The following is a 13,924-nucleotide window of genomic DNA, read 5'->3' as shown; positions in this document are numbered from 1 at the left end:
CCGGGTGCACCATTGATACTCAGTGTTTTGTTTTGTTTTGTTTTAGCTGAACTAGACATATTTTAGGTTCCAGGCTCCTTGCAAGGATCTCAGTAGGAAGAAAAAGGCCCTGAAGGGAGAAGAAAGAAGGCTACTTTCCAAAACATACTTTTTATTACTGTACAAAAAGCACACCCACCCCTCTTGGTGTCCTTAACCCAGCCCCCAGGGAACTGTACATGGTGTGCAGGACTGCAGTGACCCTAAGGCATCTGCTGCACAGGCTGAGCTCTCTGCCCCAGGTCCTTTCAAGTGTTTGGGCACACTCACAGGCTGCAAGGCTGGGGCAAGGGGGCTCCCAGCTCACACATACTCTTTGGCAGAGTTGGGCTTAGGGTAGGAGTGAGATGCACGGTACCCAGCTTTGCCCTCACTCCCAGGGCAGGAGCAAGAGAGTAGTGCACCTCCCAAGAGGGTCAGAGCAGACCCTGCCCAGCCAATGAAGATGGCAGGACCAAACTCGTACCTGTGGAGAGAGGGGATTAGGGTCAGAAACCCTGGCCTGCCACCCAACCCCGGACCTGTTCCTTTAGGAGACATGAGTTCCATACTTACTTAATATTCGTGGGGACCAAAGGGTTGTAAAAGTCTGTGACAATCGTGTGACCATACCAGGAGCAAGCTGTCAGAGCAGCAAGACCTGGAGAGGCAAGAGGATTAGATACTGTGAGGATCCAAACCAGCACTTTGCCCACCCTCACTCTTTTTTTTTTAAGATTTTTAATTTACTTATCTTTAGAGGGGAAGGGAAGGAGAGAAATATCAATGTATGGTTGCCTCTTGTGAGTCCCCTGCTGGGAACTGGCCTGCAACCCAGGCATGTGCCCTGGCTGGGAATCGAACCTCGAACCTCGATTGTGCAGGCCCCGGGCTCAATCCACTGAGCTACACCAGCCAGGGCCCACCCTCACTCTTAAAAGAGTCCTTGAGGTCACCTTGGACCTGTGACTCACCTGCTACGATGAAAATGATGCCTCCCGTCATGGCTATACGAGCCTTCTTCACTTTGTCGTCTCCCCCACAGCGAGTACACTTCATGCCCATCGTGGCCACGAACATGGCCAGGACGCCCAGCACTAGGGATACCACCATTAGGGCTCGAGTGGCCTGAATGGCCGCTGTGGGGAAGGGGGAAGGACCTTCACTGCTGGAAGTGCAGGCAGCCCTCCAACGACGCCAGCATTCCAATTGCCTGAGCTGCCCGTAGTGGGCCTGCGGTACACTCGGTGTCCACGTCTGGCTCATTTGGGGTGGATCCCGACTCCGTGGCCTTCCACCTCTGCCCCACCCTACCTCTGCTCTCGGACCCGCCCGGGGCGCCCGAGTTTCGATGAAACTGCCCCGGGTAGGGGGAAGGGTGAAAGGGGACAGCGGCAGAGACTCCGCAGGGTTGGCAAACAATGGCCTGAGTCCCAGTTCTGACCCCACTATGGAGGCCACGGGGTTTGTGGCTTCGTCTAATCGGCGGATAAGATTAGAGGCCGCAGGCATCTGCCCACAACTGACGAGGACGCATGCCCCTCCTCCTCCTCCGCCGGCGGCGCCGGACCCGTGGCCTTCTACCCAAACCACCCTTCGTCAGAGAGAAAAGAGTGGGAGTGGGTGAGGCCACTGCCAGCTTAGGGCTGTAGGGAAGAACAGGCCCAGGACCCGGCTACCCCCTGAGGAGCTGGGCTTGGAAGAAGGATGAAGCGGGCTGGGTGCGGGCCCACGTGTAGCTGCCGAAACCCCGACATCCCCGCTGCCCCGTCCTGACTGCTTCCGCTCCCTCCCCTCAGCCTCCCGGGCAACCCCGGGTGTCCGGCCACAGGGCCCCAGCTCTGCCCAGCAACCGCCCTGTGACCTCGGCCCTCTAGGCGCGTCCGCCCCGTCGGTCTCACGATCTTACCCGGCAGGGCGAGTACCGAGTCGTACATTTTGCAGCTTATCACTCCTGTGCTCTGCGTGACGCAGTCCATCCACAGCCCCTTGTACATGGCCTGGGCTGTGATGATGTTGTCGCCCGCGTACGAACTCATCTGCCACTGCGGAATGGCAGTACACGCCACCAGACCCACCCAGCCCACCAGGGCCATGGAAAAGCCCAGCAGCTGCAGGCCTGAATTGGCCATTCCGCCTCAGAAGAGACTTGGGGGCGCCGGGCTGGCCCCTCTGCAGTAAAGCAAACAAACTGAGGAGCAACCCCACAAGACAGCTTGGGGTGGAGTTGTAAATCACCCAAAGAACAAAAAAATTTTCTGTCGAGTGACTGCGAATGTCTTACCACCCGAAGTAAACACAAATCGCCCCTCTGGCCAGGCGAGGGTCTCACAGCAGAGGGAGCAGGCAGGCTACGCCGGGAGGACTGGTAGCCTACAAAGGCGACTCTCAAAGGCCAGGCCGTTCCCTCCGGCACTCTCGGAGACGCTACCCAAACAAAAGGTGGAGGGGCCTTGTGGGCGGTCCTGAGTGCTGGAAGTCCCCAAAGTACCCTCCGCTGTCCGCCCGAGGTTAAGGTGCAAGTAAGCAGCGGCGAGCAGGTAGATGCGGGCAGACAGGTGCGGCGCACCTGAGTATATGTAGGGCGTCGGTGGCGCGCCCCTGCCGGCACTGGGAACTCGAGGGGGAGCGGAACAGGAGGGGCGGCCAAGGGTGACCTGACGTCACCGAAGGGACACTCACCTGGGCCGGAAGTCCTGGCCCCAGGTGTAGAGGAAGAAACCTGAGCACCAGGGTCACGCCCCTTCACTTGCCTGTCTGTGACCGCAGGTGGGGAGAAGGCGGAGTTTTCTCAGAAGTCAGCCCCTCTGGACCGGACTTCGCTTGGGCACCAGGATACATACCCCTTCCCTTCTCCCCAACAGGTGTACCAGAGACACTGGAGAGCCAGAGCTCGGGGGACGCCCCTGGCCAGCCTTCGCTCCGCACTTCTCCCCCCACCACCCGCAGGGACTCCTAGCTTCAACTCTAGTTGTCCTGCCCTACTTTACCCCCATCCCCACCTTCTTCTCTACTCCTTTTTCTTGTCTCCTAGCCTAGCCACCCCACCTTCAGGGGCCCTGGCTCCAATTCCTCAGAATCTTACTTGGGCAGCAGAGTAGGAGTTGCCGCCCGGGGCCACCACTGCGGCACACCCTCCCGGTCCCCTGTCAGTCGCCTCTCTACCCTGACCTCCCACAGACACCCAGCTTTCAGGCAAGACTTCCCACCTCCTTGCCCTCCTCCATTCAAATCCCTGACATGACTTAATGCCTGAGCCCTTAGCACCCCACCTCCCAGGTCACTATCCCCTCCCGCGTCAAGGGTCCTTGTAACATAACAGAAGGAAGAAACCACTGAGACCAGAAGTCAGCAGAGGATGGGGAGCAGGGTAAGGCTTCCATTACAGCCTTGGCCACACCCGTCACTCCCTCCCTTGGAGTCTTTCGAAACTCGTTCACCTTTCCCTCTTCTCACCTCCCCGCCTCCCAACCTCCCCGCCCCCGGCTATGCACACACTTTTCTCTCATTCTGAGCTTGGACCTGTCTATTTCTATTTGGGTTCGCTCTCGCATGCCGTGCCCTCCCTAACATCTAGCTCTAAAGTGACTTTTGATTCAGCTCTCAGACTCTCGCCTCATCCTCCAGTTTTGTTTTGTTTTGTTTTGTTTTTCACTCTCTCCAAATCATTGCCCCATCCTTCCCCTGGATGTCTCTTCCCAGCATCCCCCCATTCGCTCATTCCTCCCTCATCATTTATCATCTCCCCTTTCCTGCCTTTCCACTTCCTATTCCACTTCCCTCTTTTAGTCTACCTTTATTCCCTTCCTATCTCCAGCCCCTTAGACAAGCACTGCCAGTTAGCCTCTCTCCATCTTCCTGCCCAGTTTCTTCCCAATATTCCTCTCCTCCCACCTTGGCACACCTCCAGATTCGCACACACTTCTTATTGTCTCTTATTTTATTTTTCTCTCTCCTTCCCACCCCCCAACTGTCTTGCATTTTCCATTTTTATCCCTTCCTCTCAAACCTTTCTCTGCAGAACTTTCCTTCTTGAATTCAATAAACATATTAAAGGGCTCCTCATACTAAGCTAAGTAACCCTTTTTTTCTGTAAAATGCAGATTTTAATGAACTCTTTTATTCATTTTTTCCTACTTTTTGGTTAATGGTGTTTTTTAAAGGTGCTTTCCAGCCCTGAAATTCCATGTTCCTCATTACTTAAGTATATTTAACTTCTCTTAAGTGAGATCAGGTGCATGCTGGGCGTTACGGCCATAGACTTTAACTTCTCTTCAAGCTCACTGCGATCACCTCTTGCCTGGACACTGTAACTGCCTCCAAAGGAATCCCCCTGTTTCCCTTCTTGTCTTTCTAAAAGCTAGTCTCTGGAAGTGACTTTTTTCTTTTTAAGTTTTAAAAAAGATTTATTTATTTTTAAAAATATTTTATTTATTCATTTTTAGACAGGGGGAAAGGAGGGAGAAAGAGAGGGAGAGAAACATCAATGTGTAGTTGCCTTTTGTTTTCCCCCCACTGGGGGACCTGGCCCACAATCCAAGTATGTACCCTGACCAGGAATCTAACTGGTGACCTTTGGTTCGCAGGCCAGTGCTCAATCCACTGAGTCACACCAGCCAAGACATGACTTTTTTAAAAAAGACATTTCTTTTCTAAAAAAAAAAAAAGCAAAAAAACTTAGATCTTGTCACTTCCTGTTGAAAATCCTTAATATCTTCCAATGGCAGTCTTTTGTTCCTATTGCTCTACTAGATTTGGCAAATGCCATACCATGCCTTACCAGACTCTGCTTCAGCCACACTGGTATATCTCCGTTCTTGAAACAGACTTCCTGCCAAAGTGCCTTTGCACACCCTGTTCTCTATACCTAGATGTTCTCCATTTACCCCCACCCATCTTCCTCTACCCAGCTAGCCAACTAGTTCTTCAACAGTCAGCTCAGATGACTTCTCCTAGGAAGCCTGGCCTGACTACCCCACCCTGGATTGAGTCAGATCACCTGCTGAATGCTCTGACCGCTACTTACACTTTGCTTTCAAAGCTCTTATCATAGTGTGAAACTATTTACTTTCTGTGGTTATTTATTCAATGTCAGTCTCCCACTGTACTAAGTTCCAAGAGGGCAGAGATGTGTCTGGGTTTATCACCAATAAATATTTGATGAATAAATGAATATTGAAAACTAACAATATTTTCATCCACTTGTTCAACCAGTATTTTCTGGGTGTTTATATAATGTGCAAGGCTCCTGTACATTGAGGATACAGCTGTAAACAAGACACTGTACTCATGTAACTTAGATTCTAGGGAGAGGAAGCATACCATAAGACATAAATAAGCCCTGGTTGGTGTGGCTCAGTGGATTGAGCACCAACCTGCAAACCAAAAGGTCGCTGATTTGATTCCCAGTCAGGGCACATACATGCCTAGCCTGGGGCCAGGTCCCCAGCTGGAGTTATTCAAGAAGCAATCAATTGTTGTATCTCTCACACATTGATGTTTCTCTCCCTCTCTCTAAAAATAAATAAATACTTTTTTAAAAAAGACACATAAACAAAATGGCACATGTTTTGAAGGCAATAAACCTGGTTAATTTGATGTGTTTGGATCCACTCCAGAGTGAGGTTAGGGAGACCTTGCTAGGTAGTGCAGACAATGAGCCAGCCATGAAAGAACCATGTTAGAGCCAGAGGAAGCAGCAAGTTCTAAGACCCAGTGTCAGTTGCCCCTTTAAGACTTGTATTTTTTTTTAATTTTTAAAGATTTTATTTATTTTTATTTTTAGACAGAGGGGAAGGGAGGAAGACAGAAACATCCATGTGTGGTTGCATCTCAGGTGGCCCCCACTGGGGACCTGGCCCACAAGTCAGGCATGTGACCTGACTGGGAATTGAACCAGTGACCCTTTGGTTCACAGCCCACTCTCAATAAGACTTGTATTAATTTAAAGCAGGATTGCTAAACTTCACACTACTGACATTTGGAGCCAGATAATTCTTTGATGTGGGTGACAGTCCTGCACATTATAGGATATTTAGCACCCTTAACTTTTACTGGTCAGATACCAATAGAGTCTTCCCTTGAACCCCAGCATGGCAATAAAAATATGAGTGCAAGGGGCAAGTAGTTCGATGATTAGAATTAACCAAGGTCGATGGCTAGAAAAGAGAGAGAGAATAGACTTTAAGGTGTTTGCAAGAGAGTGTTTTATGTGTTAGATCATTGATATATAGAGTAAGAAGGAGAGTAAGCATAAAAAAGGGTTAGTAGATGGTAAACAACTGATAGGGTCAATGGTTTAGAAGTGAAAGTAGTACATGAGTAACGACATGAGTAAATGAGCTGAAAGGCTAGGAAGTCATCATTAGAAGTGAGAGGCTCAAGTTCGATAAAATGGAGGAGGTTGTTTTTGGAGATGACAAAGCCTGGGGATGGGCTACAGAGAAAAATCATTGGAGATGAGACTGGAGACTGGAGGCTACAATGAGATGGAGTACCCTGATGGATTTTGAAGTCAACAGCAATAATGACAGGGGCATATGTGTAAAGAGGAAGATGGTGAGCCAAATGGTAAAGCTATCAGTGAATATAGGTGAATGAGCAGGCTGAAAGACCCTAGCAACGATTAAAGGTAGTGAATTTGCAGGAATGAATTTGCAGGCACTTCAAAGAAGTAGACAATATTGAAGGATGAAGGAAAAATAATGGTCTATATAGAAGCAGCATCACGGAGCAATATTTCTAGCTCCAGACCCTGAAGTTTAAGAAACAAGACCAAAAATAAACCTCTGCTAAGAGGGCTGCCAGGGAATTATGTTCTCCAAGACAGCCAGTTTTCCCAGACAAGCTGGGAATGTAAGGATAATCATAGACAAGTCAAAAAGTCACAGAGGAAGGGTTTGAAAAATCAAGTCTGGTAAAGGGACTGGGTCAAAATAGGGGACATACACCACAGCATGAGGATGACCGGTGACAGGATGAGGTAAGCAGCCTGGTATGGAAACCCAACCAGCTTGTTCGTTTCCATAGGAAACTGTGTTCCGAGTTCTGAAGAAGTAATAAATAAGTGAACTTTGGAAACTTGGCAATATTATTTTACTATTATGCATTATTACTAAAAAACTAATTATTATACTAATCACTGATTATTATTTTACTGGTTAAGCCAAGAAGTGATAGTCCCCAGGCATATAAAATATTCCAAGTTCTAATTCTACCTCATTTATTTTTAAAATTTTTTTATTGATTGATTTTTTTTTGAGAGAGAGAAAACATTGACTTGTTCCACTCACCCATACATTCACTGATGATTCCCATGTGTGCCCAACCAAAGATGGAATCCACAACCCTGGGGTATCAGGATGATGCTCCAAGCAGGTGAGCTACCTGGCCAGGGCTAATTTCACCTCATATTCTTTTTTTTCCCAAAATTTTTATTTAATTATTTTTCTCACCTCATATTCTTGAACCTCAATTGTCTTATCTATAAAAGAGGAGTGAAGATATTTTGCCTGCTTAGGAAACAGGAGTTCAGGCCAAATTACGTCCTGTGGTTCTTTCCAGAGTGCACTTCTGAGATACAGTTGTGGAGAAGGAGTGACGAAGTGACCGACTCATTTTATGAGGCTAGGGTAATCTTACCTCTGAAATCAGCTAAAGACACTGTGAGAAAAGTATTAAAGGCCTATTTCATTTATAACTATAGACACAAAAATCCTTAATAAAATATTACTTAATCAGATGTAAAAGTGTATTTGAAGGCAATACATTATAAACAAGGACAATTTATCCCCCACTGGGGACCTGGCCCACAACCTAGGCATGTGCCCCAACTGGGAATCAAACCAGCAACCTGTCAGATTGCAGCCCATGCTCAATCCACTGAGCTATGCCAGCCAGGGCAGGAAATTCTTATACCTAAGAAATTTTAGACTCAACTCTTTTATGAGGGGGTAAAGGACGAAGATGCTCACTGTTGCCCCTTTTGTCTGACAAAGTCCTGAAGGTCATGATCAATACTACAAGGAAGTAAAATAAATAAATATTGCAAAGATTGAAAGGGACAGCATAAAACTGATTTACAGATGATCTAATCAACTATTCAGAAAAGTGAACGGAATCAGCAAGGATGTTCAGCAAAGTAGCTGTACACAAGATCAACCTACAAAAAAAATTAATTAATATTTTACTATACCAGTAATAACAAATTAGAAAATATAATCAAAAGTAGCATTCAATTTGCATCAATGACAAAATCATAGAGAAGCTAGGAATTAGCCAAGTATTCATAAGACCTCAGTGTAAAAAAATTGTTTTCTAATAAACGACATAGAAGATGGCCTGAATAAATAAATAGTTCATTACACAGATATCAGCTGTCCTCAGAGAAATTTATAATTTGATATATTACCAATTTTTAAAAAGATTTTGAATCCTGATTGGTGTGACTCAGTTGGTTGGGTGTTGTATCTCAAAGCAAAAAGTCAAGGGTTCAATTCCCAGTCAAGGCACATACCTGGGTTGAAGGTTCATCACAGGTAGGTTGAGAGTGTAGGAGAAGCAACTTATCGATGTTTCTCTTCCTCCCTTCCTTCCTCTCTCCCTATCTCTCTAAAAATAAAAAAAATATTTTTTAAAAAGATCTTGATAAGTTTACCCCAAAATACGTATATATCAATAAAAGACCACAAATGGTAAGTTGACATTGAAAAGGAAGAGTAACAAGAGAAGTCTTGCCTTTCCAGAAATTTAAACCTGCTATAAAGCATTGTGAAAAACAGAAACTTGTATTACAGTATAAGCTGTAATTGTAATGACAGTGCATCTCTGGCTGGTGTGGCTCAGTGGACTGAGTGCCACCCTGCTAACCGAAAAGTCACAAGTTCAATTCCCAGTTGAAGGACATGCCTGGGTTGTGGGCCAGGTCCCAGGTTGGGGGTATATGAGAGGCAACCAATGTTTCTCTCCTTCTCTTTATCCCTCCCTTCTCTTCTCTCTAAAAAAAAGTGAATAAATTAAATAAAATAACAGTGCAGTGTTAATACAAGAACAGAGAGATATACCAGTGAAACAAATGAGCTCAGAGACAGATACTTTTATATATCAGATTTTGATAAATGTAATAAATTTTTAAAAAATTTACCACATTTGATAAATGTGGTAAATGTAGCTGAGTAAGAGAAAAATTAATTGGATCCCTAACACCCAAAACAAAGATGTACTCCACATGAATTAAAAAGACCTAAATATGCCCTGACCAAGTGGTTCAGTTGGTTGAATGTTGCTAGTACATCAAAAGGTTGCAGGTTTGATTCCCCATCAGGGCACATACCTAGGTTGTGGATTTGATCCCCAGTTGGGGCATGTATGGGAGGCACCCAATCAATGTCTCTTTCTCTCTCAAATCAATAAAACACATCAAAAGTAAATAAATATTAAAATGACCTAAATGTGATAAGTAAAACTATAAAGTTATTGAAAGAAAATATTTTTAAAATCTTTGTTGTGCAAAGATGGAAAAGAACATATGGAAACTTTCAAGATCATTAACCATAAAGGGAAAAAATTGTCATTTTGATTACACCAAAAATAGGATGTATATTCAATGGAGTTCACCAAGGGAAATTTGATAATAAAGTGCGAGAAAATATTTGCAATGGTTAAATCTGATGAAGAACTGATACAATTTTATAAATGTTGCAATCAACAAGAAAAATACTCCAAGAGAAAATAGGCAGAGACTGTAAGGAGAAAACTTAAAAAGAAAGCCAAAGTACTCACAAGTATTTAAAGGAATGCTTCATGCCACGACTAATCAGACAGAACTTCAGTAAGATATCATCTTTCACTTATTGAACTGACAAATATTAGAAACCCAGACCAATTCTCATGTATTTGATTAAAACCTGACATAGTCCACTCTGGAGCTTAAAAGACTGACCAACTTGGAATATCAACTTCCGTGACAACATAGGTAGATCTTGAGAGTATCATGCTAAAGGAAATAGCCAGGCGGAAACGGACAAGAACCATATGATTTCACTCATATGTGAAACATAAAACAAAAAGCAATGAGTGAAAACACAAATAAATTCATAAATGCAGACAACAGAATGATGGTTACCAGAGGGAAAGGGCATTAAGGGAGGGTTGAGGGGAAAGGGTCATATGTATGGCGACAGAGGCTGCTGGATTTGGGGTGGTGGGCACACAATGGAGCGCACGCATGTTGTATTATTATTAAGTTGTCCTCCTGGTGGTATTTATATAATATTATTACCCAATGTTACCCCAATAAATGTAATTAAATTTTTTTAAATATTTCATTTATTTATTTTTAGAGAGAAGGGAAAGCAAGGAGAGAGTGGGAAAGAAACATCAAAGTGTGGTTGCCTCTCATGTGTCCCCTGCTGGGGAACTGGCCTGCAACCCAGTCATGTGGCCTGACTGGGAATCGAACCAGCAACCCTTTGCTTCACAGGCTCATGCTCAATCCACTGAGCTACACCAGCCAGGGCTGTAATTAATTTTTTAATTAAAAAAAGACTGACAATTTTACATGTCAGTGAGGGTGTAGAGGAATTAGAACTCTCATACTAATGGGAGTATAAAATCCTACAGCCACTTTGGAAAACAGCTTAGCACTTGCATAAAAAGTAACACAGACACCTGTCACACTATCCAGCCATTCTACTCCTCAGTGTTTTCCAAGAGAAATGAAAGCGCATGTCCATACAAAGACACTTGTGCATGAATGTTCCTAACAGCTCTATTTGTAATAGCCTAATGTTGGAAATAACCCAAACGTCCATGAACAGGTGAATAAGTAATCAGACTAATTACTATTGACAATCAAATCAATAATATTCAACAATACAAAGGAATGAATTATTGATACATGGACCAACATAGATGAATCTCAAAATAATTGATCAGTGAAAGAAGCTTGACAAAAGGGTACATTCTATCCATTTTCATAAAGTCCTAAAAAATTCAAACTAGTCCATAATAACAAAGCAGATTTAGTGGTTACCTAAGGGGTGGGGAAAAAGCTAAAGGGAAGGGTTACAAAGAGGTACAAGAAAACTTTGGGAAATGATGAATATGTTCATTATCTTGATTATTCAGACAGTTTCATGGGTGTATACACCTGCCAAAACTTAAATTGTAGCCCTGGCTGGATAGCTCAGTTGGTTAAACCATCATCCCAATACACCAAGGTTGTGATTCCAATCCCCGGTCAGGACACATACAAGAATCAAGCAATGAATGCATAAGTAAGCAGAACAACAAATTGGTGTTTCTTATTCTCTCTTTTTAAAATTAATAAAAAAAATAAATAATTAAATTGTACACTTAAAATACACGCAGTTTACTTTTTGTCAATTATGCCTCAATAAAGCTCTTTTAAAAAACAGAAACAAATAACCTCATTTAGCCCTAGCCAATGTGGCTCGGTGGGTTGGGCATTGTCCCGCAAACAGAAAGGTCAGTGGTTTGATCTCCAGTCAGGGTACATGCCTGGGTTGTGAGTTTGAACTCCAGTTGAGGCGCATACAAGAGGCAACCTGATTGGTGTTTCTATCACACATTGATGATTCTCTCCCTATCTTTCTCCCTCTGTTCCCCTCTCTCTAGAATCATTAAAAGAAAAAAATGTTTTTATAACCTCATTCAATTTAATCTATTCTAAGCACTATATATTACATGATTCGCCCTCATTAAAACCCTAAAATGTAGATACTATTATTATCTCCCATCTCATTTTTCAGATGAGGTAAATAAGGCCCAAAGAGCTTAGGTATCTTTCCCAATGGCACAAAGTTAGTTAAACATCAGAGCAGGGGCTCAAACTCAGGCAGTTTGCGACCAGAGTCTATACTCTTCATTCAGTTCTCACTTGAGGATATGTTCAATGATTTTAGAGAGAGAGGAAGGGAAAGGGAGAGAGAAGAAGGGAAAGAAGAGAGAAAGAGAGAGGGAAGCATCAATGTGAGAGAGAAACATCGATCAGTTGCCTTCCCTACGTGCCCGACCAAGGATCTAACCTGAAACCCAGGTATGTGCCCTGAGTGAGAATTGAATTTGCAATCTTCTGGTGCATGGGGTACCGCTCCAACCAACTGAGCAACTCAGCCAGGGCAGAGTCCATACTCCTAACTATGATGCCTCTGGGTGGATAGTGACTGAGAGGGTGTGGTGGTAACAGAACGCTTCCACATCGCTGATAAAAGTGGAGACTGGGACAGTCATTCTTAACAGCAAGCTGGTAGCACTTAGTCATACTAGATATAAGTATACCTTATGACTCAGCAATTCCACTTGTGGAGAAAGAGATAAATAAAGACATAGATACAGGCAAAGGCAGAGATGTTTCTCCAAAAGGAGTTCTCATAGGATTTCATAATAAACCTTGTATGAAAATGTTCATTGTCCACCCTTTTGTTGTGGTTGGAAGCTAAAGTGACAAGGGTGCTCATCAAAAGGATTATAAAATGTGGTGCGACTGATACTGTGGAGTACTATGCAACAATAAATTTGATAATCACAGAGCATGAATGAGTTTTTAAAACAGTGCTTTTTGAAATAAGTAAGATCTTGTCCTGGCCGTATGGCTCATTTGGTTGGAGTGTCATCCGATAAGCAAAGGATTGTGAGTTCGAGTCTCAGTTGGAGCACATACCTAGATTGCAGGTTTATCCCAAGTCGGGGCACATGGGGAAGGCAGCCAATTGATATCTCTCTACCACATCAATGTTTCTCTTTCTCCCTTCCTCTCTCTCTTAAAATAATGAGAAAATGTCCTCTGGTGAGGATTAAAAACAAAAGGAAAGAAGTGAGATCAGAGTGAAAGAAATAGTCCTGGCCGAGTGGTTCATTTGGTTGGAGCATCAACCCGATGTGCCAACGTTGTGGGTTCGATCCCAGGTCAGGGCACATACATAAATCATCCAATGAATTCATAAATAAGTGGAAGAACAAACCTCTCTCTTTCTCTTCCTCCCTCTCTCTCTAAAATCAATCAATAAAAACAAATTTAAAAAGGATTTTGAAAAAGAGCAAAAGAGTCCTGACTGGTATAGCTCAGTGGATTGAGCATGGATTGTGAACCAAAGGGTCATCAGTTTGATTCCCAGTCGGGGCACATGCCTGGGTTATGGGTCAGGTTCCCAGTGGGGGCCACATAAGAGGCAACCACACATTGATGTTTCTCTCCTTCTCTTTCTCCATCCCTCTTCTCTCCCTAAAATAAATAAAATATTTAAAAAATAAAGAAAAAGATATAACAAGATGCTATTTATATGAATTTTAAATGTGCACAAAACAATTTCTAGTTTACAGGAGCACAAACAAAAAATGAGCATTAAAGCCATTGCAAGGGTTGCCCTTGAAAGGGGACAAACAAGAAATGGATATGTAAGTAGAAGGGAATAGTTTTAAACATAAAAATAAAATAAGGCATAGATCAATGAAGAAAATGTACCAACAACTGTGTTGTTCATTCAATCCTCCACACCTGAGACTCTAATATATAGACAAAATGCAGTGAAAGAACAAAGGGAGGAGATAGGATTATTGAAGTTCAGGAGTCCAGGTTCCCCTCCAGAACCTGGGAGCAAAGTGGGGGCAGAATGGGGGGTGTCCTGTGAAGGAACATGCTGGCATTCTCCTGCCTGCCAATCTCCTTACCAAACCATGAGCTAAACCCCGCCAGAAAGCAGTGAATGTAGGATCTTGGATAACAAAAGCCTGCAGGATTTAGTTTCCCATGATATAGGGCACAGTTTAGGAATTTCACTTGTTCTGAAATTACATGGGCCAAGGATTTCTATGCAAAATCAACACACACACACACACACACACACACACACTCATGAGCTCCAATTCAAAGTTTCCACTGTCTCTC

At 44.0% G+C, this 13,924-nt stretch overlaps 1 protein-coding gene across 1 annotated transcript; it reads right to left on the bottom strand.

Annotated features, from left to right (window-relative positions):
- Nucleotides 1-134: 134 nt before the first annotated feature.
- Nucleotides 135-2,693, bottom strand: CLDN7 (claudin 7). The gene is made up of 4 exons (XM_037028350.1): nt 1,928-2,693; nt 993-1,157; nt 595-679; nt 135-505 (listed from the first exon to the last, which is right to left on the bottom strand). Exons 1-4 carry the CDS (start codon nt 2,148-2,150, stop codon nt 343-345), a joined length of 636 nt encoding a protein of 211 aa, XP_036884245.1. The 5' UTR covers nt 2,151-2,693; the 3' UTR covers nt 135-342.
- Between the last annotated feature and the right edge of the window lie 11,231 nt (nt 2,694-13,924).

This window comes from Sturnira hondurensis, unplaced genomic scaffold (genome assembly GCF_014824575.4).
Source record: "Sturnira hondurensis isolate 20B ecotype Veracruz unplaced genomic scaffold, ASM1482457v3 Scaffold0019835, whole genome shotgun sequence".
Taxonomy (NCBI): Eukaryota; Metazoa; Chordata; class Mammalia; order Chiroptera; family Phyllostomidae; genus Sturnira; species Sturnira hondurensis.
The sequence above is the reverse complement of the archived record's forward strand: the minus strand, read 5'-3'. Positions and strand labels throughout refer to the sequence as shown.